Below are 26,051 nucleotides of genomic sequence, written 5' to 3'. Positions count from 1 at the left end.
ATTAAAACAACTTTTTGCTCTTTTTGCACCTGATCAAAACTTTGGCTGGATCCGCCACTTCCCTCAGACCAACCTCTTCGAGAAACTAGGTCTTGGCTCAACAAAAATGCTTATTGGTACTGGCTCATTTATTTCCTTGGTTTCAAAATCCATCAGATTTAATCTAAAATTATCTGGGATTTGACCTTTATAAATGATTTTTTTTTTCAATTTCCTCATTTAACAAGACACATTACACAAAAGCTTCCTCCATCTTGCTTCATATATAAGGATCCCTTGGTTAGGAGCGAAAAAGCAATGTAACTCTCCTTCTCCTATATGGAGAGATCTTTTATGGCAAAAAAACATTAGTTTGTATGAAATGGTAACTTAGTAAATATATGGATCAACAACGTTACGTACACAATGCATGTATTGTCGCCACGACCCTTATTTGAAGTATGTAAATGCCGTTCTCCTAAATTAATCTCATGTTGGTCGATGGCCAACGAATTGAATTGGATGCCTTACAAATTCCATAACATAAACCAAGTACATATATATATATATATATAGTACCTAAATGATATGATGGGTTGGGTGCCCAAGTCAGCAGTGTACTCTATCCCTCTTCATTCGGAGTTGAAATTGCTAGAGTGGTTTGTCTAACTTTTCATCTCACTAGATTGGATGTGAAGATTTTTGAACCAAAAAAAAAAAAGAATTTGGTTATGAAGAGTTTCAAACAAATCTTTAATCTTTAATCTTCATTTTCTAATTTTTTTTTCGAACAAACCTGCATTTTCTAATTACGCGCGTTGACGAGTTTATCACCTCTGGAGATGTTTTATTATTTGTTTTTTTAGTGTAAAAAATATCAAAATTAAAACATGTATTTTGGTTTGGTAAACTCTTCATCTCCGACTTTGTTTTATAGGCCGGGTGTAAGTAAAAAAATATTGTGTTATCGCAACACTTACTCTTCATTGATCCTTTACCTACCTCTAGCCAATACTTTGATACGGTTGGTCACTTGGTCTAGTGTTGTGTTGTTAAATGAAGGCTAATGACGTGGACTTTGAGTTGGTACTTGGAAGAGAACTAGAGAAGCTTCTGATGCAATAGGAATGTCTGTAGTTGCAATCTGAAAGTATAAATAAGAGAGATGAGTATCGAGAGAGTTTATGCTTAATCTGTGTGTGTTTGCCAAAAAAAAAATCTGTGTGTAAATCTATCAAGTGTGTGCTTGAGGTCCCTTGCGATGTGCTTGGGAGACGATCAATGTTGATCGTCGCATAACAGATTTGAGTATTGTTTGTAGTCGATTTGAGTTCCCAATCTGTGTAACTCTTGTTGATTTCTAATTGAATATAAGGTGTTCTTCTCTTTGATTAAGTTCAGATCATCAACGATCTATCATACTTTTATACGAAAGGCATTCCTACATTTTACATATCTCCTATTTATTTATGAAAGTAGAGAAACATAAGTTAATTTGAAACTATACAACTAACAACAGCCGAGTAGTCCTTGCCTCCTAGGCATACTAACAACGCTTCAGTTCGGTTCGGTTCACTTAATTAGGTTTTGGTTTTGTTTTCGTTTTCAAAGCAAAACCGATTGGCTAAGACTGACAGTATTGACTCTATCAAATGGAAATCAGCATAGGACCACTCATAAAGTTCTTGAATCATAGAGATCAACAACTTTAAACAATTTGTTTTAAAACTCTTGACATCCAATCTAGTAGATAAAAAGTTAAGAAGTGGTACGGACATATTAAGAGTAAAAGTTGGTAAATGATGTCGCGTCATCACTCGGCAGCGACTATAATTTCATCGTTTTGAATTTTGCCCTCTTAACGAACGTGAATCGATCTGATCATGACATCACACCGTGTTAATCCTAACCTACTATGAAGAATATAAAAAAAAGTCAAAAGTTGACAGATCTCACACACTCAAGAAAAAAATTGTTGTTCCTTCAATAAGTCTACCCATTGGTCTCCTACTAACCAATTAAAATTCCACTTTTTACGTCTTTGCTAACTATTTTTCAATTCCTACTTTCTTACTTCTTACAAATTAAACAGATGTCTTTTTTCAACTTTGAATGAAAGTCATAGAGAGACAGAGTTCAACAGCATCTCTTGTGGTGAAGCAGGTAGTTAGAGAAACTCATTAGTTATTCACTTGTAATATGAATACACATAATTTTGTTTTGTCCGGCTTATATATAATTAAATAGTAAAAGATTGAATGACTTCAAATTAAATATGTAAAAACGCGATACACAAAATCAAAGAGTCAAACATTCTTGGTCAAGAATTAATCCTTCGCTTACACACGTTAACACAATCGCATATATATATAAATTCACGAAGCTATTCTTACTTAACCTCAACTTAAAAAGAAAACAAGTAAAGAAGAGAGAAAAGAAGAAGAAACTAACGAAAGCAAAAAAAAAAAAAAAAGTTCTAAAAATGGAGAAGAAGAATGTGTTTGTGTTGTATATGATCTTGTTACTAGTTGTACCGTCATTGATGCTTGAGAGAGTTGATTGCAGAGCTCTACGATCGAAGCCGTTGAGATATACTAAAGGACATGATCATCAATCCTCAGCGACCATGAAGGTGAAGAACAGCTCGACAAGTCAACATACTGTGGGGAAGAGTTTTGCTTACCGGTTAGCGTCCGGGCCGAGCAGAAGGGGACGTGGTCACTAATCAACAATTGTCACTTTTTTTTTCTTTTTCTCCTCCGATGTTTTTTTTTTGTCTTTTTGTTAGATATTTTATAATGTGTAAATCAAAAGTTTTGTTTTAGCCAAAGAAAAGAAAAGAATAGGTAGATTCTTTCAAAGAGAATTATCTTGTAACAGTGAGTTCCTAGCTTTCGCGATGTAAATATTTGATTATTTTATTCTTTCCAAAGTAATAGTAATGGTAAAACAATGTTTCATATTTATCAACAATTCAGTTTTAAAGGAAACAGATGCATTTCCTAGTTGTGTATAAGAATTTGATACTAATTAGTTCAAAATGTTTTTAAAAACGATATAGGTGTGCGCTTGTACAATAGGCGGCTATAAATTTGTAAGGATTATCAATTTAAACATTAAAAACTAAACCATTTTGTTATCAAGCGGACTTAAACGATTTTTTTTTTTTATCGGTTGATCTGGTCAACTCTAGTAAAAACACACCGAAGTGTTTACGGAGTAAACTTCTCTACAATCTTAAAATTCACAAAAAAAAAAAAAGGAATCAACAACAATGTTAGTCTACACGTCCCTCTACTATTAGTGCTAGTAGCACTGTGCTACATATATAATATTGCGTTGAAGTACTTTGTTAAGCCTCTCACGTTAACTAAAAGTAACTTTTTATAAAGATGAATACAAGTAAACTGTTTCTTTCGTATTCTTTGACTTGTTGTGAATGTCAAAAAAAAAAAAAAAATCAAAGGTGACACAACTAGTCGTGTTGGGAATGTCAACCATTCCTTTGATGTTTTTATTTTCAAGTTTTACTTTTCTGAGACTTTTTTCCATTTCACCACTTGCTTCTCAATATTTCGGTGATTTTTTTTCAACTTCTTATGAAAGTCATAAAGTTCAACAAACAAATCTTTGTGGCCAAGCTGGTAGTTTGATAAACTCGTTATAATATGAATACACGTCAATTGTTTTGTTCATCTCTGAATTATATATAAATAGTAAAAGATTGAAAACATGAAAGACTTCAATTAAATATGCGAAAACGCGATACACAAAATGACATAGTCAAACATTCTCGGTCAATAAATAATGCCCTTCGCATAAACGCGCACATAACAATCGCATTTTATATAATATACAAAAGATCACGAATCCAAACTACTTATTCTCAAAGATAAAGAGAACAAGTATAATAGAGAGAGCCAAAGAAAGAATCTAGGGGAAGAACTAAACAAAATTATACACAAAAATGGAGAAGAACAATGTGTTTGTGCTATGTATAATTTTGGCATTAGTGGGATCGTCGTTGATGTTTGAAGGAGTTAATTGCTGCAGAGCTTTACCATCGAAGTCGTTGAGAAATATTAAAGGACATGAGCAATCCCCGGTGACCATGGAAGTGAATAACAACTGGACAAGTCAACGTCCTTTGGTGAAGAGCTTTGTTTACCGGTTAGCGTCTGGGCCAAGCAGAAGAGGACCTGGTCACTGATCAACAACTACCGCTTTTGATCGATGGTGTTTTTTGCGTTGTCTTAATTAGTTTCTTTTTGTGTGTGTGTGTGTATAAAGGGAAAGCTTTTGTTTCAGCCACAAAAAAATTAGAAGAAAAGAATTATTCTTTCAAGTAGATTGTAACGCACGCAATAATTATTTCTATAAATATCAATTCAAAATTTACTAAAATATTTTAAACAAAAATATATAAAATTTCTAAACATATCACTAAAAAGAAATCTATACATAAGTAACAACAAATGATTACTAAAATAGTGATTTATATTAGGCCTGGGCACTAATACCCATTACTCGTATTCGACTCGTTACTCGGCTCGTACCGTCCCAAAAAAAAGGGTATCCGCAGCTTTAGGGTCGAGTAAAGGGTATTATAATTATATTACTCGTGAGTAAAGGACGAGTATAGGGTATTAGTTTAGTTTTCAATACCCGTCCCTATACCCGTTCTGTTACCCGACCTGTAAATACCCTTTAATATTTTGTATCATTATTATTTATTATTAATTTATAAAGATATTATAGAGTTAAAGTTAAAGCCTAAGTTTAACTTAGTCCAACTGAAATGATATATACGACGCCCAATTGAATTAATATTTTATTTTATTTTAAAGTTTGTAATTTTCTAATTTTTGGACTTATATGTTGCATACAATTAAAGGGTAAAAGGTCGGATATGTATTTTCCGGGTAAAGGTACCGGATCGGGTATTTAAAAGGTCAACTATTTTTTTCCGGGTACCCGTTATTTAAGGGTCGTGTACGAGTAATTTTTTTCTATTACCCGTTAGGGTCGGGTCGGATAAAAGGTATGAGAAAATTAAAGGGTACCCGTTCCTTGCCCAACCCTAATTTATATTACCTATATTGATAATATAAAATATTTTTGCAATAATATACGAAAGCACTGTTAAATATTAAAAATCACTAACATGTTTGTGCTAATACTGTTTTTTAGCTAGAAAACATAAAATTAAAGGAAAGAAATAAATAAAAAAAAAATCTCGAAAGGCGCATGATTTCTTTCTTCTTCTTAAGGACATTATGGAGAAAGACGACGTTGACTCCTCATGCAGCGAGGCCGAGGTATGATCAGTTTAATATTGAACATATATATCTATGCCATGAGGATGATTTCTGGTGATTTTGATTCAAGCTTTCATTTACATGCTTAGGGTTGAAGATTTCTGACCAACATTTTAGCTAAATCCCTGAACATGATTTGTGTTATGCTTATGTAAAATCTCTCTAGCATGTTCATTTAGACTATTATCACTTACTTACATGCAGTGGTGGAGTCAGACCAAAAGTTGAGAGGGGTTGGAAGAATTTTTTTCTTTTCTAGTAAGATAAATATGTGAAATTTATAAGGTCAAAATAAAATTTTATTTTTTTTAAGGGTAAAAATACAAATTTTTTGAAAGATCAAAGTACAAATTTTATTTTAATAGGGTCAAAATGTAAAATTTGTTGGGGTTAACATGAAAGTTTTAAATTTAATGGGTCAAAATACAAAATTTGTGGGGGCATTTTGTTATTTATAAGTAAAAATATACCATAATTTTTTTTAATGGGATCAGCTGACTCTACTCCCACCTTACTGGCTCTACCCCTGCTTACATGCTTATGTTTGAGGACCTCTGATTAAAGTTTGGAGAATTTTCAAAATACCCATTTTCTATGTAATTGTGTAAAAGAGAGTAAAAATGAAAATATTAAAAAAAAAAAGGTATTTTTAAAAAAGTATTTCAAAAAAGTCATTTTTAACAAATTTTATTAAAGTTTTAAATAAATCTGAAAACAAAGTTTTTTTATTTGCTTGTGTACAATCTCTCGAGCATGTTCATTTAGCGTATGGAGAGTTTCACAATAAACATTGCCTTATTAATCGTTGCTACTTTCTTGGTCATGAAATTATATTTTGATATACACAAATTTTAGTAAGGGAACTAATAAATCCGAAATATTGTGAATAAATAAATGATTATCTTTTAATAGTGAAGATTGTGATCTTTAATTTAATTGTTAGTTTACACAATCTGCACAAAATATGGCTTAACTTATTCCAGTAGTTATATAGGGATTGTTTATCTACTCAAATTGTAAAGAATTTCCTATATTTTATTATATTTTTAATGTAATTTTTAGAGACTAATTTTGTAAATAAAATGTTAAATAAATATAATTTTAAAGGTAAAATATCAAATGTACTTCAAAAATATTAATATAGATATTTCATCCAAGTTTTAATATATACTCAAATGGAAAATGATTAATTATGCAAATCTATAAATAAAAATTTAAAACAGAAAATGTACTTCAAAAATGTTAACATAAATTTGTACAATACTGCTATGATAAATTTAATACACTCACAACTTATACTTATGTGTGTCTATCTTTGTGTATTATTGTTCAAGAATTAGAGCGACAACTTCAAGATGCCTCTCAATGTCTGGAGAAGCTTACTATCGAAAGAACAAAAATCAAGTCGGAGGTTAAGTTGTTGACAGACTTCTACAACAACATGCCAACCAATGGCAGACCCAAACAGTCCTCACACCATCAACAATTCAAACCTCATACGTTTATTATCTTCTTCACAACACAAGCTTCTCAATCTCAAGGTGGATCAAAGCAGCACACAGCAGAGGAAGTAGAAGGAAACTGAATTTTTAGAGAAGCAAAAGAAAGTTGAATCCCCTATATATTGATAGTGAAACATTCTCTTAAAAATGCTGATTTGTCGTCCTCAGACACTGCTTCTTAATTTTTTCTCAATTTTTAATAATATTTACATTTACATAATATTGTATTTTTTAAAAAAGTCAATAACACACAAAATTGAATTTTTATAATATATTTCTAATTTAATTGTATCTCTTAACTAAATTCTTATATTTAAAAACTCTTCGTTCATATGGTGTTATATTATAAAAATAATACTATAATAATTCATACGAGTTATTAAAAATAATATTATAATAATATTTGGATCATTTTTTGGGTCCTAAGAATCCGAGTTCTAATGTTTCGGTCTTTCCTTAGATCTTGTGGTACATATGGAAAGCAAGGACCGCAAGAGTTTTCGAGAATGAATTTGAGCGGCCTGAGGAGATTATTCGGGTGGCGGAAGGCGAGGCTACAACTTGGCAGCAGGCCCAGGAGGAGGGTGCAGATGAGGATCTCAATACCACTCAACCCGACTCTAACCCAAGGCTTAGGACGTCTGCAAGTCCTCTTTCTGCTAGTTATTCAGGCTACCGTTGTTTTATTGATGGCCCTTGGAAGGCGGGTGACTCATTTGTAGGCGCAGGATGGATTTGTACCCAACTTCAGGATCCGACGCCAACCATGGGGGCTAAGAATTTCCGACGGAGTCTTTCTCCCTTGCATGCCGAAGTCGAAGCTTTTTAGTGGGCTATGCGTTGTATGATCGGACATGGTTTTTGTGATGTGGCTTTTGACATGGACTGTTCAGACTTGGTGAAGATGGTGTCTTCTCCTCATGACTGGCCGGCATTTTCGACATACCTCGACGACATCAAGAGTGACAGAGAGGAATTTTCTTCTTTCTCTTTATCTTTTGTTTCTAGAAATGCAAATGTAAATGCGCATTCTTTGGCACGCCAAGCGCGTACTTCTCCGCGTAATGTCTTGTTTGTGTAGTATATATTTTTAGTTTTAGATTCCAAATAATATTAAAACCAAACTTTATATAATAAAATATAATATCAAATATTAGTTTAAAATTGTTAGATATTGGTAAACGAAATTTAATATGTATGCTCTTATTTCTCATAATTTGTTGGAGAAACATTTTACTCTAAATATCATTCTTTATTTTATGAAGTTGATAGAATTGTATAACCTCCACGCTAAGAAACTTTTGCTCTGAAATGATACGAAAGGAATCAAGAAAAAAAAACATTCTTGCTCATTTAATTTGTCTTTTAAAATATGATATTACCAATCCACAGCTGTGTTTTCAAAACAAAAGCAAAGTTGAAACATATTTGGTTAAGAGCGTGCAGTGGTGAACACGTCCATCAGTCGTCACTCGTCAGCAGCTAAAATTTCACCGTTTTGATATTGTTCCCTTTTTGGCGATCCTAACGAACGTGAATCGGTTCTATTATGACTTCACACCGTGTTAATCCACGAAGAAATTAAATATAAAAGTAAAAAATTGACAGGTCACACTCAATATGAAAACCCATTTGATCTCCTACTAACCAATAATATTTCGTCTTTAACAACGTGTTTGCTAACTATTTTTTTCATTTGTTACTTATTATTTCTTAGGAAACAAATGTCTTTTTTCAACATTTTATGAAAGTCATATACAGAGACAGAGTTCAACAAACATCTCTTGTGGAGAAGCAGGTGGTTGGAGAAACTCATTAGATATTCACTTGTAATATGAATACATATTCATATTAATTTGTTTTGTCTGGCTTATTATATAAATAGTAAACGATCAAAAACCTGAAGAGTCTGACTCAACATGTAAAAACGCGATAACCACAATTAATGAAATAGTCGTTGATACTTGGTCAAGAATTGATGCTCCTTATTTAAAGTTTATGCACGCACACACAATCTCACACACAAAAAAAATCACGAAGCATTCTTTGTGATCCAAAGAGAAAGAAACAAAAAAAAAAAGTTTCAAAAATGGAGAAAAAGAATATGTTCATGCTGTGGTATATGATCTTCTTATTGGTGGGTTCGTCGTTAATGTTTGAGAGAGTGGATTGCAGAGCCGTACGATCGGAGTCGTTTAGAGATATCAACGGCCATGATCAATCGACGGTGACCATCATGAAGGTGAAGAACAGCTCGTACAGTCGACGTCCTTTAATGAGGATCTTAGCGTCTGGACCGAGCGGAAGAGGAACTGGTCACTAATCCACAACTACCACATCTTTCGACGTGTGTGTGTGTTTTTTTGTTTGTTGGATTATTTCATTTTTTTTTTCGGCCAAACAAAAGATAAAAGAAGAGTGTTTTTTTTTTTTTTTTCAAGGAGTTCCTACTTTCTAGCTATTTTGGCCAAAAATGCCATTTTTCTCAAAAAAAACTTTTCAAAAATACCATTTTTCTTATTCCTTATAAGAAATACCATTTATTTACAAAAGAAGAAGATGTAAGAAGACTAAATTAACCCTAGTCTGAGAAATGTGTATTAATCTATACTATTAATATTAAACAAATAACATCAAAAACAAAATAGATTTGAGAGAAAACAAAGAATTTATTGGTTTTGTGGATGGGTTTCGTTGAAAACAATGTTGACGACGAACAAAAATGTCTGGTCCACCGGATCTGGTCCACAGGATCTGCTCCACTGGATCTTGTCCATCGAATCTGGTCCACAGGATCTGCTCCACTGAATCTTGTCCATTGGATCTAGTCCATCTACATAAATTGTGTGGTCGATAGTGTAACCTGGCTAGATCATGAATGATGTCTTCTATAGGTGCATCACTTGTTTCATCTTCTGGTTGAACAGTTCTGGTTTCAAAAAATCTGCAGAATGGACAAAATTAGTTAGTAAAATGGACAAGTTTGGTTTATTGGTTATGGTCCATTGAGAGAGAAAAGACAAAACCTAGCTGAAAAGTAAATTTGGTCCATCGGTGATGTAGCACACATCCTTGAATGAAGTACAAGACATGAAACATATAGGATGGACAACAAATTAGGAAACAGAAGAATGGACATAACATCATAATTAGTCCACTGGACGAGTTATTCAAGTGATGGAAAAAATAACGGTAGACGAGTTGGTACATAGTAGATCTGGTCCATTAAAAACTTACATGGTGGGTTCCAAGAAGAGAGCCCTTGTTTGCGTTCCGATCCTAGGTCTTTTGTCCTCTGTTGCAGGCACAATAGATTTTTTGAGACTGTTGAAGGACAAAATTGAAGAATTGGACAAAACCCTAATAATGGGAATTGGAAGTATAAAACAATTCATGGTGTATCATACCTTTGACTTGACACATGAAGTTCGATTCACACATGGATCATCTCCAGTCTGGACAGAGGCATCTTCAGCCTCGATGGAAGCATCTCCGGCTTCAAGAGAACCATCTTCGGCTTCTTTGGGCTTTGTTGGAAGCATCTCGACTCTTGACGGCAATATCGACAGCGTCGTCAAGACCAACAGATGAAATAGGTTGGTTGTCGGCGGCAAGTAACTCTATGGTCACATATGGAAGAGATGAAGATAGAGTTTGGTAGAAGAAACTAAAAAGTCTCGCTGCTTTTAATTTTGATGTCTTTTGTTTAATAAAAAATATGTTCATTTACACAAAGACAAAAATATCTTTTCGAGTTAGGCTTATGGCAATCGGAAAAAGAAGAAACCAAAAATGGCATTAGTGAAAAAAATTTAAATTGCTTTTGTTTGTGAGACTTCGTTTCTTTTCATTTTCATTTTCATTTTACCAATAAAATTTTAGAAATATTATTGAAAAAAGTACCAAATCTCATCATCACCCACCGTATCAATTATCTTAGATACTGTCATACAGTCACAGCATCACAATTGTTGGTATCACGACCACTTGAATTTGATATAGTATTAACTTCGCTCTCTCTAGTGTGAGTCGTCTCCTAATTGTTTTCTTTTTATATCGGACTCTGAAGTTCATATAATAAACGAGGACTATCATATACATATAGCAAACAATCAGATAATCGAAGAAACAGAAGATTACCAGGTATTACTACTAGTAGTGTTAAGTGTAATCATGTACCCAGTTACACATTTCTTAAGCTTTATACTATTGACTAGATTGTTTCTGCACTAAAAACACATGTTTAAATCGAACTTTTAAATTCAAAAACTAATAAGGTTTCAAATTCCAAGTCTCCAAAACCAATAAAGAGTAAAAGACAATGAGAGTCAGACAAATCAAAAAGGCTGATTTCTCTAATTCCAAGAACAAAACTATTGAACTGCCCCCAATGCACACATAAACCAACAACCGAATTCAAATGATCAAACTTGAAAACTATAAGATGATTTGATGATTTTGATGTCAAAAGGGCTTAGATGAACGAGTTCAAGCAAACCACATATATAATCTAATTAACGATAAAGCAAGCGACAACTTCACTTAACTCGTTAATTACCATGAGTAAGAAACCAAAAGCATTCAAATTGCGAAATCAACAAGTCATCATCACACTACAAGAAGTCTTGAGATAATCTCATACGAACTCTAAGCAACAAAATAAAAAAAAAGATAGTTAGAACACCAAACTCAAGCCTTGTCTTCATCAAGCTTCACCGAACCCAACTCTGCGGCTAATTCAGTTTCTTCTTCTTCATCACCACCACCACCACCGGCCTTTGGTGCAGGGGTCTTCTTAGCTTTCATCGATTCAAGCATATGTTTACTGATCTCTTTGGAATAAACCTTGAGGACCTCGATCCCATCGTCATCACCTACCACGGCGGCGGAAGCGACGGCGTGAGCCTCGTCCTCGATTGATCTCGCCACGGAGGAGGCTTCTTCGGAGTCGAGGGTTCCGTATCTCTTGGATAGGATTGATTCGGTTGAGAGTGTTTCGGTCAGGCGTTTGACCACGGCGTCGCGAGTTTTCTGAGTCGGCGGCCAGATTCGGAGCGAGATGGTTCCCGGATTCGGATTCTTCTCCGTCTCGTTGTTTGAATCTTTCTTCTCCGTTGTTGGTAATGTGGTGGAGGTTTCTGATTCTGGGATCTGCGGCGGGGATGTGGTGGTGGTGTCGGCTTCGGCCATTTTTGAATTTGAAAACCTTTTTAGGGATTTTGAAAATTTCTGGGTGTGATTTGTTTGTTGTTGTGTGGGAGTGATAGATTACTACTTATAAAGAGGGATTTGGTACGATGTCGTTTAATAGATTGGGGGTGGTGCGTTGCGTTTTATTCGTTTGTTGTAAATATAAAACTGAAAGCCATCGTTTTTAGGCCTGATTTACATTTTAAAGATTTTTTTTTTCTTTTTTGTCATTTTAAAGATTTTTTTTGTATTTTAAATATTAAATAAATTCTCGATGTAGAAAAAATAAAACGATGGAAAATGTTTATAATCTAAATTTTCTATCCGGTATAATAAAATGGTTCGACTAAAAACAAAAAGTTCAACTAGATATAAATTTTTAAGTTATGATGTTTTCTTTTGGTAAGGAAGTTACATGTACTACAAGAAAACATTGTTAATTCCGATCAAATCTCCGACTGATTTATTGGTCAGTAAAATTTTCGACTAATTTCCAACCGTTAATTGACGAATATAAAATTCGGTTGAATATCGGTCGGTAATTTCCAACCTCTTTAAATGATTGGAAATCGGTCGGTAAATTCTGACAAACATTCCAACTAATATATCCGTCAGTATTTACCGACTGTTTTCTGACCAATTTTCCAACCGCTTTGAAATTTTGGTCGAGAATTCGTCAGTAATTTCCGACCTTTCAAAACGATTGGAAATCGGTCGGTAATTTCCGACGAAATCTCAAACAAATATATCTGTCGGTTTTTACCAACCGTTTTCCGACAAAAATTATTCTAACAACCCTAATTAAAGGCAACCCTCATTCTCTCTATATTTTCATTCTTTATCTTTTTTACTCTATCTCTTCGTTCTTCATCTTCTCTTACCAAAATCTCTTTTTTTTTCTTACCAAAATCTTTCAAAGCAGATGAATCAATTGATGGTACAAGAGAGAAGGAAGACAAGTCTCACAGATCCAAACCAGCTTAGGTTATTTTTTCTTTCATCATAGATGTTTAAATATTTAGATTCTTTGAATTGATTTCAATTTTGTTGATTTCATAAGAACACCTGTTTAACTAGAGTTTTCAGTTTCATTGATTTTGATGCTCTACTCAGAGAATCCAAATTAGAAACTTTGATTTTAAAATCAAAATTAGGGTTTCAAAATGAATTGGATTTTTTTTTCCAGATCTATGGTTTAGTTTTTTTTTGTTTATAGAATCAAGAATTAGATTCTTAGGTCATGTACTCTCTTTTGTGATTTCAAGTGCTCATTCTCTTTTATGCAGATTTGGTCATGAAATCAAAACATGGAGAATTCAATGTAGTGACCTTGTGTGAAACTCCATTGAAGAAAAAGGAAAAGAGTAAAGTAGATCCAAGAAGAAGATGAAGATGAAACTCAAGAGTAGATTAATAGTTTAATTTAACTAAGTGTATTATTTTAGTTTCTTTAATTTTGTTGAGATTTCAAAACTATTTTTCTGGTTTTAATTGACAATTTGACTTATTTATTTTGCCTTTCTAATTTTAATTTATGTAACATTTCTTATTTTATTTTAATTTGATATAAAAATTTTAAATATCAATTATTAGCATCCATACATTTTAATACTTTTGGTAGGAAAATATTTCGGCTGGAAAATCGTCGGTAATTTTGTTCCTACAACTTTTAAATCGTTCGAAATCGGTGAAATATTTCTGACAAATTTCTGACCGTTTATCACCAACGAATTTCCAACCATCTTTTCGGTTGGAAATTTCTGACGGATTTCCAACCAAATAAATTTCCGACCAGCGATTTCCGACCAATTTACCGTCATCAGTTAATGGTTGGAAATGTTTGTTTTCGACCGTTTCCCGACTGATTTGACCGTCGGAAACTGTTATGTTTTCTTGTAGTGATGTTTGTTAAGTTATATTTTTTTTATTCTTTCATATTTAAATTTATTTTGATCTTATTTATAATATGAATCTAAAGTATAACAATTTTAACCGGTGTGGTATTTTAAATACATATTTTTTAATTTATAATATGTTTTCATTTTGAAAAGAAATCACAGAAAATGCATAAAATAATCTACAATCTTATTAATTTTATGTGTTTATAAATTATGATGATTCAACATCACCAAAAATAAATGTTAAAGAAAAAGATAGAAAATCATAATTTTAAATCTTGATAAAATCTTTTAAATATATATGCTGTTAAACTTTAGATTTTGTAAAATGGATAGACGAATAAATAATTGTAGAGGTTGTTTTTTTTGGATTAATAATTTTGGAGGTTTATTGGATTACTAGTATACCACCCGTACGTAGTTCGGGGAAAGAAACAAGATTGATTTTACATGAGTGAATAAAATGTTTTCTGTTAATGATAATGATGAGCTATGTAAAATTCCACTCGATTAAAACAAAATTATGATCTAAAAGTTCAAGTTTTCTGATAACATAAGAAAACTTCTAATTTTCTTAAATAAACTTGAGATTACAGTGGGTTATTTTCTCAAAACTTATTTAAAAAAAAAAAAAAATTCAGAGGTGAAGTGGTTATGAGACATTACAGAACTAATTATATCTCGATTTGCTAAATGAGTTAATAAACATATCTATATATATATATCGATCATAAGCTAGCATAAGAATCATTAGTCAGCCGTGAATTAATCTAAGCAAAGATTGATACTTAACAGACACAGGCCCGACTCAATATATTATTGGACCCTGTTCTATGTTGAAGCTTTCATAAAATTATAGGCTTAGATATTTGATAAGTTAAAAAAATGGACCCTATTTTGCAATTATCTAAAAATTTAGGACCCTAAAATGTAAAGAAAAAAATAGTCAGAAAGCGGGACCTGGTGCACTAGCACACCTAGCACACCCCTAGAGCCGGGCCTGAACAGACATGGATTATGGATATAGCTATATATCAATATCATGCAAGTGAAATGAAAACTGTTCAAATTTATTCATAAAACAAACCTTAGAAAATGAGGCATGCTTTTTTTACTCTTGAATTTGATACAATCTGCACACACGAAAAATGATTGTTTAATGAGAACTTTGCAAAGAATAATTTATTAAAAGACTTGAAAGAAAAAGGTGAAAGGAATCAATCCTTGGTGTTATACAGCAAAAGACAGTAGAGTTCTAATAAATTTTAGTAAAAAAGAGTTATGTAAGAGCCGTAACACGTTCTTATGCTGCTGTATTAAACAAAATTTTGTGTCACCCATTTTTACAAACAGTTAGTAGACAAAACTTATGGATGTCAGCTTTGATAGTGAAGAATCATACCTTTTTGCCAATAGTTTATGTTCTTTTGGTTTTCAATCTCGTTCCTTCTGTTGGATTGTATAAAAGCAAAATACAATAAACATTTTTTTTCTACCTTCTATGTCGACAGATTTGAGATAAAGAGGGAGAGACAAAAAAAATTTATATTAGATCAAGAGCAAAAGATAATAACCATAATCACATTTCTTACATTAGAAAAAAGGATAACATGTCAAGCAAAACGAACTCAATTCATGGTGAAGAAAAGTAAAATGGAAGTAGTTGCAAAACAGAGAGAAAAATAGTGAAAGATTTGAGATTTCTTGATTTTGGGTTGTTGGGACTAAGGAAAATGAAGAGATTTTATAAAAAAAGTTTTGGTATGAAATCATGTTGGTGAAGAATTAAATGGATATGATGTGAGATCGTGGGGGAGGCAGTTGTAAAAGAGATTTTTTTTTTTCTTGTTGCAGTTATTTGTAAAATGAAATATGGTAATTGTTTTTTTTTCTTTTTTTTTTTCGGATCATTTTTTGTTTTACATATTCTTTTTAATTAGTTTTGTTGTTTTACTGATATGTCAAGTTTTTATTGGCACAATGACTTGTGCTTTATAATATAAAGGATATACATATTTTTTCTATTTCATATTTACCTTTATTTCTCTTTCTAATTTTGTTTTTAAATCAATAATATTAAAAAAAATAAAACTTCTCGATCAAACGTATTTCAAAAATATCTATATATACATTTCTAGAGACATTTAGCAAATAAATCTTGAAGTTGGAACCTATTTACAAACATGACATTAATATTAAATAATTAATTTAATAAACAAATTAACTTTACTTATATTCGATTTTTTATATAGAAACTAAGTGTTTTAAAAGGTAACAAACATAATTGCAAATGTATATAGATTTTATTTCCTTATATTAGAAGTTCACCCTTAGATCCGTGAAAGTAAACCCGTGAATCCAAGTATTGTTCTTTACTTGATAAAAAATTGAAAAATTGATTTGATAAAAAGTGACTTTTAGCCTCACATACTATATTTTCCTTTCACGGATTTTGTATGATTAGTTTTTGCAGATAAAAAATCTTTAAACATGTTGCGTGATCCGCCTAGCATGGCGGGTTTGGACTATAGAACCAACACTAGTACTATTAGTTTATTTCATATACTATAGATTTGTAGTCATAGTTTGGAAAATTAACTTATAAATTATTTAATATGTGAACTACAAATTATTACACATACTTCTTAATATTCTAAAAAATAAAAAAATTGTATACACATAAAAATATACACTAGCATACCATATAGACATATACCTCTGTTTAATTATAGAAAACAAAAGTAAGTGTTTTAAAATTTTATATTCTATCTAATAACAAATATAATATAATTAAGTTCTAAATTGTATAAAACGTAAGAAAAAGAAAAAACATTCTAAACAAAATTATAAATTAATTAGATAAACGTTAATTAATTGGGAATTTGAAGATTCGAAACTTTGGGGGGGGGGGGGAGAGGGGGAGAAAATGGCGTCTTTTCTCTTTGAAAAAGGCGATTTCCTGTGCGATGGCAGTTATGGTCGCCGTCGATTGTGTGTTTCTCTACGGAGTGTTTTTTCCGTTCGATTTGGATCTTTCTAAGAGACAAATTGATGGTTTCTTTCTGTCTGGTACTTTCCATGGCAGTTTTCGGTTCACTTTTTTCTCGGTTGATAACTACCATCGAAAACCGCCATGGCCAAACAACTTTAAATCCCAACAACAACTCTGTTTTTATTCCCTCTCTTTTCTGTTATACTACACTCAGTCTCTGATTACCAAAATGAGTGACAATTTGAGAACATCTATGCAAGATCTGGATTTGGGAATCGATGATGTGCCGGTTGCATTACCGCCGTAATTCTGTGTAAGGGCTGCAGAACACAATCGCTTCTCTCTTATGGTTTCCACTGTCAATCTCCGTAAGCAAAATCTTTGGGCCCTAATCAATAGTATGCCACGAGTCTGGGGTTTACCAAGATCATGCTATGGTCGTATCTTGGGCAATGGAAAAGCACTCTTTGTTTTCCAAACTGAAGCCGAGATGAATTTGGTCGTTGCTCGAGGACCATGGGCTTTCAATGACTGGATGGTGACTGTTCATAGATGGTATCCAAACATCTCTGCAGAGGAAATGAAGATCATACCGTTCTGGGTGCAGATCAGAGGAATTTCGTTACTCTATCTCTCAAACGCCATGGCCAGGTACTTGAGTAACCAAATAGGGGTTGTTAGGGAGGTTGATTTCGATGAGAATGCTAGAATGGTTGAGTTTGTCAGGGTTAGGATGGACTGGAACATAGATTCTCCTCTAAGGTTCAAACGTAACTTTCAATTTGCTGAGAATGTCAACACAATCATCCAATTCTGCTTTGAAAGGCTTAAGAATTTTTGCACATGGTGTGGCTCTCTTTTGCACGATCTAAAGGAATGTGCCCTGAATGCTTTCAATGATGATCCGGTTGTGGAAAGCGATGATGATAATGATGATGATGACCATTCGGCTTTCAACAATGAGGATATCAGGAGCCCTGTTTTAGAGAACACACTCCAAACTATTGAACCGTATGTTCCAATTCCTGATCTTCAAATAGCAGCACCTTTTGCCAATCAAGTAAATGGCGATCCCTCAATGTCCTCAACACCAAGTGTCTTTGAAGACACAGAACTGACGGCTGAAAGGATACGATATTTGCATGCCAAGTTGACTAAAGCAACTGAGTTCCCAAAGTATGATATCTTGGAGGACACAACAGACAATGCTAACGGACCGTGGATGCAAAAGAAGAGGGTCAGATTTGAAACCTACTATCGTCAGGTCGAGGCTGCAGAGGATAAGGCGGTCCTAAGCCATATCCGAAAGAAAGCTAAAGGCACTGAGTTGCAGGGATCTTGTACACCAACTTGCGGAGGCGCGGAGGGCCCGGTACCCCCAATACCACTATGAGAGTCGCCGTCTGGAATTGTCAGGGTGTTGGTACATCGCTGACTCGTTCGAGACTAGCCTATTTATGTAAATTAACTACGTGTGATGTACTTTTCTTAATTGAAACTCTAAATATGTGTGATGTTGTTAAGGATTTGGCTTGTTTTCTAGGATTTCCTAACTTAATAACTCAACCTCCACAAGGTAGAAGTGGGGGTTTAGCTTTGCTTTGGAAGAACACTATTTCGATATCCGAGGTTTGTAAGGATAATCGAATTATTGATGTAAAACTTAAGTATTATGATGTGTGTTTCTATTTGTCCTGTGTTTATGGTCACCCGAATCAATCCTTTAGACATATACTTTGGGAAAGACTTGAACACATGGCTTCAAATAGAACTGGACCATGGATGCTACTAGGAGATTAACGAAATCTTATCAAACAGTGAGAAGATGGGTGGTCCTGCAAGAGATGAATGGAGTTTTCGAAACTTTCGACATATGGTGTCTGTTTGCAATATTAAGGATATGCGTTCAACTGGCGATCGTTTTTCCTGGGTGGGAGAAAGGCACAGTCATACTGTCAGATGCTGTCTAGACCGAGTATTCATTAATGATCCTTGGTCAGCACTGTGTCCAAACTCTGAAGCTCAATTCTTAGATTTAACTTGCTCAGATCACAAACGAGTGTTAATAAATATAAACTTCTCAGAATACATCATTAAAAAACCTTTTCGTTTCGACAAGAGATTAATTCACCATCCGTGTTTCAAAGAGTCTGTTGCAAAAGGATGGGGAGGACCACGACATTACGATCATAGTTCATTGATAACAGATCGAATTCGCATCTGTAGACAAGCTCTGTCTCAATTCAAGCAGCACAACAATATGAATTCTGCTTATCGTATTAAAGAGTTGCAGTTTCAAATTAACAAGTGCATGTCCAGTCTAGACAGATATGAACGGCAACATATACCACACCTTCATCAATTAATGGAAGAAGCCTACCGAGAGGAAGAAGTATATTGACAACAAAAAAGTAGATCAGAGTGGATGTCAAAAGGGGACCGAAACACCAAATATTTCCAAGCATATGCTAGAACAAGGTATGCAAGGAACTACATTACAAGTATTAGTGATGAAGCTGGTATAATTCACCGTGGAGACAAAAACATTGGCATAGCTGCAGAACACCATTTCCGTACTGTATACACATCGTCAAAGATCCCAATCTCACCAATCGACTTTGCAGATTTCAAACCTTCTGTTACATCTGCAGTTAATGAGGCTTTAACAAGAGAGTTTTCAGATATGGAGATTTACAATGCCATTTGCCTTATTGGTGAAGACAGAGCCCCAGGTCCAGATGGATTAACGACGAGGTTCTTTAAAGAATGTTGGGACATCGTGGGACCAGATGTAGTGAAGGAGGTCAAATATTTTTTTGAAACATCAACTATGAGACCGCGTATCAATCACACAAACATTTGTATGATTCCTAAGATTGACAATCCGGCAACTCTCTCGGACTTTAGGCCAATTGCCCTATGCAATGTGCTATACAAGATCATATCCAAGTGTCTAGTTGCACGACTCAAAAAACACCTAGACTCAATAGTATCCGATTCACAAGCGGCTTTCATCCCGGGACGAAGTATCACACACAATATAATGGTTGCTCATGAACTGATGCATGCCTTAAAAGTGAGGAAACGAGTCTCTCAAACTTATATGGCTGTGAAAACAGATGTTAGTAATGTACGACAGGGTAGAATGGAATTTTTTGGAGACAACGCTTAAACTGTTTGGTTTCTACAACAAGTGGATAAGCTGGATCATGGCCACAGTTCGATCTGTACATTACTCAGTTTTAATTAATGGTTCTCCTTTTGGTTCTATAAAACCAGAGAGGGGAATAAGACAAGAGGACCCCCTTTCTCCATACATGTTCATATTATGTGCTGATATTTTGAGTCATTTGATCAGAACAAGAGCTTCTTCAGGTGAAAAAAGAGGCATTCGGGTAGGGAACGGTGTACCTGCAATTACACATTTGCAATTTGCAGATGATTCATTATTTTTTTGTCAAGCCAATGCCCGTAACTGCAAGGCTTTAAAAGAGATTTTTGATGTGTATGAATACTACTCTGGTCAGAAAATCAACACAACAAAATCAGTTATCACCTTTGGATCAAGAGTTTATGGATCCACTCAAAACAGATTAAAGGATGTCTTGCAGATTCCGAATCATGGAGGAAATGGCAAATATTTGGGCCTACGAGAACAATTTGGTAGAAAGAAAAAGGAGATATTTGCATACATTATTGACAGAGTGAAAAAAAGAACCTCAAGATGGACATCAAAGCTACTATCTCAAGCTGGAAAAGAAATTTTATTAAAAATAGTAGCAGTATCTATGCCGGTTTACTCTATGTCCTGTTTCAAGCTTCCACAAGGTGTAATTGATGATATTGAAACATTGTTAATGAGATTTTGGTGGGATAAAACTACACATCACAAGAACATTTCGTGGGTTGCTTGGAAAAGACTGCAATACTCAAAGAAAGGGAGAGGATTAGGATTCCGTGATTTAGCAAAATTCAACGATGCCCTTTTAGCCAAACAAGCATGGCGACTTATTAGAAATCCTATCTCTCTACTGGCTAAGTTGCTTAAAGCAAGATACTATAAAGACTCCTCTGTTTTGGATGCAAAAGAGCAAAAATATCAATCTTATGGATGGTCATCGTTACTTATTGGGATAGATTTAATCAAGCGTGGTTCCTACTGGGAAGTAGGGGATGGCGCTACAATACGAATAGGAAAGGATAACCTTATACCATCCGATCCTCCTAGACCCATTCAAGTACGCGAGAAAGTGATAGACAGTCCAATACAAAATTATATTTCTGGCAATGGGAGTTACCGATATTGGAATACAGAGTTGCTTGCGGCACACGTTTCGATCGAAGATGTCACTAGAATACAAAACATGTATATTCTGAAACAAATCACGGACGACAAACTTTATTGGAGGTATCAGAATATCGGAGAATATTTCGTCAAGTCAGGTTACTGGTTTGTCACACAATGAAGACGGATATAGACAATATTTGCCACCCGTACCACCCGTACCACATGGTTCAGTCATAATCAAGAACAAAATTTGGAAACTTCCAATTCTTCCAAAAGTAAAACATTTCCTGTGGAGAGTTCTCTCTTAAGCAATAGGAACAAAAACCAGATTAAACACAAGATGAATGTCATTAGATCCAGTCTGTTCACGGTGTGGATTACATGATGAAACTATCAACCATATCCTTTTTGACTGTACTTATGCACAAGATTCATGGCACTTGTCAAATCTACCTACTGCAGTAATACCACAACCTTTTCAGCAGAATATTGACACGATTCTCTCTACCTTCCTAGACTTACAATCAGATAACACTATCACACCTGCACAAGCTCTAATACCTTTTAGGCTTATGTGGAAAATCTGGAAATCAAGAAACAAACACATCTTTGAAAGCATTACTATACCCGTGAGAGCACTATGGACTCAGACCAAAGCAAAAGTTCATGATTGGTTGGTGACAATTAATCAACAGAGAGTACAAACAAGTTATCCTAGTGAGAATCAAGATATCAATTGTTGGACTCCTCATATACATCCGATCATTAAGTGTAATTTCGATGCTAGCTATAGTACGGAAGATCAATTGGTAACAGATGGGTGGATTTTTTGAGACCACACGGGTAGAAGTTTAACATGGGGAGCAAGCAAATTAGGAGCAGCGAAATCATCACTTGAAGCAGAATCAAAAGCTCTACTTGGTGCAATCCAACAAGCTTGGATACGGGGTTTCACGAACATCATCTTTGAAGGAGATTGCTTAATTCTGATAAACAATATCAACAGACTCGCAACAAATGCTGCTATTCGAAATATATGTATGGATATATCTTTTTGGGCATCAATGTTGACACATACTGAGTTTTGTTTTGTTCGTCGAGATTGTAATGAGTCAGCCCATGTTTTAGCAAAATTTGGTTGTAGAAATATTGTGTTTTATTCGGATTCTATGTCGATGCCTCCATGGCTTAGTTCAACTTTGTATCATCCAAACATTAGCTAAATTAATAAAATGACCAAGAAAAAAAAATTGAGAATTTGAAAACTAAATATATTAAAAATTGTTATTTAAAATATAATAATTTATAATTTAGTTCTGCCGTATACCGCAGATGAAAACTTAGTTATATAGATTTTTCTATAAAAAGATAAATAATAAAATCAGCGGATAATTTAGAAGATTCATCCATTATCGCTAAAAACAAAACAATTAATTTTGGTTTGAAAGACCAAATAGGTAAAACACGACATCTATATCATCACTTTACTGGTTTCGCTTTTACAAAATAACTACTGGGCCGATTCAGAAAGCCCATTAAACATTTGATTTTACATAAACAGTGACGAACGTTTAATAATCATCTTCCTCGTTTACGATTTAGGTCTTCATGTGACGGCCAAATTAGCAATTTTCCCGGTGAAATTTTCGAAAGCTCAAAAAACACATAACAAAACCATCGCGCCAAACACAAACTCAGCTTAATTTTTTCGAAAAACTCGAAAATAATCACAGAGACCGCCAAAAATTTCAATCTTTATTCCAAAAAAATTCCCCAAAAATGTCTCTTCGCTTCTTCTCTTTTTCTCACCCATCTCTCTCCTTCCTTCTTCTCATCCTCAACCAAATCTCATTGGTCTCTCACCTGAATCCATGGCCGACGACGGTAAGGAGAACTGCGTTAGATTGACAAGAGCAGCGACGAAACGAAAAGCAGCCGTGGCGGCGGCGACCATAGACGAAGAACGAATCAACAAGAAGAAGAGAGTCGTACTCGGAGAGCTTCCTAACTTATGCAACATCAAGAAGCCTCGTAGAAAAGCAACTAAGGTTATTACAACGAAACAGAAGAACCCAGTTTCGATTCCGACACTCGCAAACACAAACTTAGACATTGACACGAGATCTGATGATCCTCAGATGTGTGCTCCTTATGTTACTTCAATCTTTGAGTATCTTCGTCAATTAGAGGTAAATAAACAAAACCCATCTCTAAATTTTACAACTTTAGAAGGAAGAAAAAAGAAAAAGCATTGAGTGGTTTTGCTTTGATTTCAAAATTCAGGGGAAAGCAAAGTCAAGGCCTTTGATTGATTACATTGAGAAGATTCAGAAAGATGTAACTTCGAGTATGAGAGGAGTTTTGGTTGATTGGTTAGTTGAAGTTGCTGAAGAATACAAACTTCTCTCAGAGACTCTTTACCTCGCTGTCTCTTACATCGATAGATTCTTGTCTCTCAAGACTGTTAATAGACAAAGGCTTCAGCTTTTGGGAGTTACTTCTATGCTTATTGCTTCGTAAGATTACTCTTTCTCTTGTTTGTTTTGTTTTGTTTAAATCTCACTTTGTGGGTTTTTGTTGTTTGTTTATTTGTTTTTTTTTGGGTTTTGGATTTTGTAGAAAGTATGAAGAGATTACTCCTCCAAATGTGAATGACTTTTGTTACATCACAGACCATACTTACACGAAACAAGAGATTGTTAAGATGGAAGCTGATATACTTCTTGCTCTGGAGTTTGAATTAGGGAACCCAACAAGCAACACATTTCTAAGGTTAGATTCTGATTCTTTTTTGTTTGTTTGTGTTGTTCATTGTCTAATTGGTTATGTATCTCACTGTGTTTTTGTTTTTGGTTATGTTTGTTTTGTGCAGACGGTTCACAAGGGTTGCACAAGAAGATTTCGAAGTAAGCACTCTTTTTAAATTGTGTCGTTTGCAATGTATAGAGTATCAATTGCTAAGACTTACCGTTTCTTTTTTCTCTTTCTTTTAGATGTCACCTTTACAGATGGAGTTTCTTTGTAGCTATCTTTCAGAGTTAAGCATGTTAGACTATAACTCTCTGAAGTTTCTTCCATCTATTGTGGCTGCTTCAGCTGTTTTTCTCGCTAGGTTCATCATCCGTCCAAAGCAACATCCCTGGGTAAGGCATTTCTTGCAAAGCGGATCTCGTTCTAATTCTATGTACACTAGTTTTATATAAGAAACTAAAGCGCTGGTGTTGAATGTAGCAGAATGTAATGTTAGAAGAATACACAAAATACAAAGCGGGTGATCTCAAAGAATGCGTGAGAATGATACATGACTTGTATCTGAGTAGAAAAGGTGGAGCGTTACAAGCTATAAGAGAGAAGTACAAGCAGCATAAGGTAAAACTAACTACTTTGTGATATGATGATTTGAGTTGAATGTGAAACACCAATGCCCTTTTGATTTACATGTTTTCTCTCTCTGTCTATTTTGTTCATCGCAGTTCAAGTGTGTGGCGACAATGCCTGTATCGCCAGAGCTGCCTCTTACGGCTTTTGAAGATGTCAACATTTAGTGAGAACTTTTGGTCATCGGCGAAGATAGTATGAAACCAGGAAGTGGTTTGTTGGTCTCTTTTCTTTGTGGTTTGGAGTTTGTACATATCTTAGGACTACTTTCTAGTTGTGATTAAGTATCTAAACTAATGTTTAAAGATTTTGGTTACATGGGTTCTATTTTTTTACTATTATTTAGGAACATTCCTCAAATTTTTTACCATTTAAAAGTAATATAGTTTCTACATAATAATAAAGTAAAATTTTCTTATAATTTTGTACGAGAATGTGACATTTGACATTCTACATAATTGACATGTGTTCAGTCATCTTTATTTTTATAATTTTGAATATAGTTTAATTTCATTAAACAAAAATTAATAATTTAAAATTATACATTTTGTCATTTAAAATTAATATTTAACAAAAAAAATATTTCCAATTGAACGATAAATAAAACACATTTTGTCATATACATTTAACTCACAATTTAATATAAAACTTAAAAAATTCAATTAAACCACAACTAAAACACACTCAATCATATTAATATAACTCACACTTTAATATAAAACTGAAAGAATTATTTTCAATTAAACCACAAATGAAATCTATTTAATCATATAAATTTAACTCACACTTTAATATAAAGCTAAGATAAAAAAAATATTATCTATTGTCCCTATTGTCCCCAAAACAAATATTCTCAAAATCAATCTATTCTCAAAAATATAATGATGGCACTGGCCAATGCATGACAAATATGGAAACCTTAAAAACCAAAATGAAGAAGAAGAAAAATAAGCCAACCTTGTATTTTCTAAAAAAACTTTCACTCTCTTTCCTATTACATCTATAGTAATTATCATCATTTTATAAGAAACTCAATATTAGTTATAATAAAATAAAGAGTGATTTGCATATACACCTACTTTTTGAAGAACTTCTTTCAGTTTGACATACTTCTTGTTACTGGTGTACTTTTTGGACTATTTTTACATTATTCACATAAATTTTGGACAACTTTACCCTTACACTTGTAACAATAACATAACCAAAGAAAGAAAACTAACTATAATTTGTACCATAGGATTTTAAATAATAGTTTGGATATGATGGCTTACATTTAATCTAATAAATTGTTTTTTTCTCTATTATCTCTCTCTTTCGATATCAGAGTGTTTTTTTGTTGTATCTCTTTTTAATGGATTGTATAGCTTTTTTAGATCTGAGATTTTTTTTTTACATGTGGAACAACTGTTGTCTACAAAATTTTAAGTTATTCTGTTATCCATGAAGACCCAACAACAAATCGCCTCCACTCCGACTTCGGCAACTTTCTCCTTTCTGATTTTCATC

General features: G+C 33.7%; 5 protein-coding genes across 6 annotated transcripts; 4 read left to right on the top strand and 1 right to left on the bottom strand.

Annotated features, from left to right (window-relative positions):
* Positions 1–2,376: 2,376 nt before the first annotated feature.
* Positions 2,377–2,943, top strand: LOC109127564 (uncharacterized). The gene has a single exon (XM_019232515.2). It carries the CDS (start codon positions 2,462–2,464, stop codon positions 2,702–2,704), a length of 243 nt encoding a protein of 80 aa, XP_019088060.2. The 5' UTR covers positions 2,377–2,461; the 3' UTR covers positions 2,705–2,943.
* A 941-nt stretch (positions 2,944–3,884) lies between these two features.
* Positions 3,885–4,383, top strand: LOC109127590 (uncharacterized). Its single transcript, XM_019232540.2, has one exon. It carries the CDS (start codon positions 3,947–3,949, stop codon positions 4,187–4,189), a length of 243 nt encoding a protein of 80 aa, XP_019088085.1. The 5' UTR covers positions 3,885–3,946; the 3' UTR covers positions 4,190–4,383.
* A 4,421-nt stretch (positions 4,384–8,804) lies between these two features.
* LOC109127594 (uncharacterized) lies at positions 8,805–9,444 on the top strand. Its single transcript, XM_019232549.2, has one exon. It carries the CDS (start codon positions 8,889–8,891, stop codon positions 9,120–9,122), a length of 234 nt encoding a protein of 77 aa, XP_019088094.1. The 5' UTR covers positions 8,805–8,888; the 3' UTR covers positions 9,123–9,444.
* Positions 9,445–11,363: 1,919 nt separating this feature from the next.
* On the bottom strand, positions 11,364–12,204 carry LOC104725166 (WPP domain-containing protein 1). Its single transcript, XM_010443779.3, has one exon. The coding sequence runs from the start codon at positions 11,987–11,989 to the stop codon at positions 11,489–11,491; it is 501 nt and encodes a 166-aa protein (XP_010442081.1). The 5' UTR covers positions 11,990–12,204; the 3' UTR covers positions 11,364–11,488.
* Positions 12,205–22,767: 10,563 nt separating this feature from the next.
* LOC104725167 (putative cyclin-A3-1) lies at positions 22,768–24,966 on the top strand. 2 transcript variants are annotated; one of them, XM_010443780.3, is made up of 7 exons: positions 22,768–23,356; positions 23,451–23,683; positions 23,787–23,939; positions 24,040–24,073; positions 24,161–24,310; positions 24,402–24,536; positions 24,641–24,966. In XM_010443780.3, exons 1-7 carry the CDS (start codon positions 23,039–23,041, stop codon positions 24,710–24,712), a joined length of 1,095 nt encoding a protein of 364 aa, XP_010442082.2. In that variant the 5' UTR covers positions 22,768–23,038; the 3' UTR covers positions 24,713–24,966. The 2 variants fall into 2 exon arrangements, with proteins under 2 accessions (XP_010442082.2, XP_019087897.2); XM_019232352.2 differs by having other exon boundaries at positions 22,772–23,356; positions 24,399–24,536.
* Positions 24,967–26,051: the final 1,085 nt, after the last annotated feature.

Source organism: Camelina sativa, chromosome 11 (genome assembly GCF_030686135.1).
Source record: "Camelina sativa cultivar CO46 ecotype springtype chromosome 11, ASM3068613v1".
Taxonomy (NCBI): Eukaryota; Viridiplantae; Streptophyta; class Magnoliopsida; order Brassicales; family Brassicaceae; genus Camelina; species Camelina sativa.
Note: the sequence above shows the minus strand (reverse complement) of the source record. Positions and strands in the feature narration are given on the sequence as shown.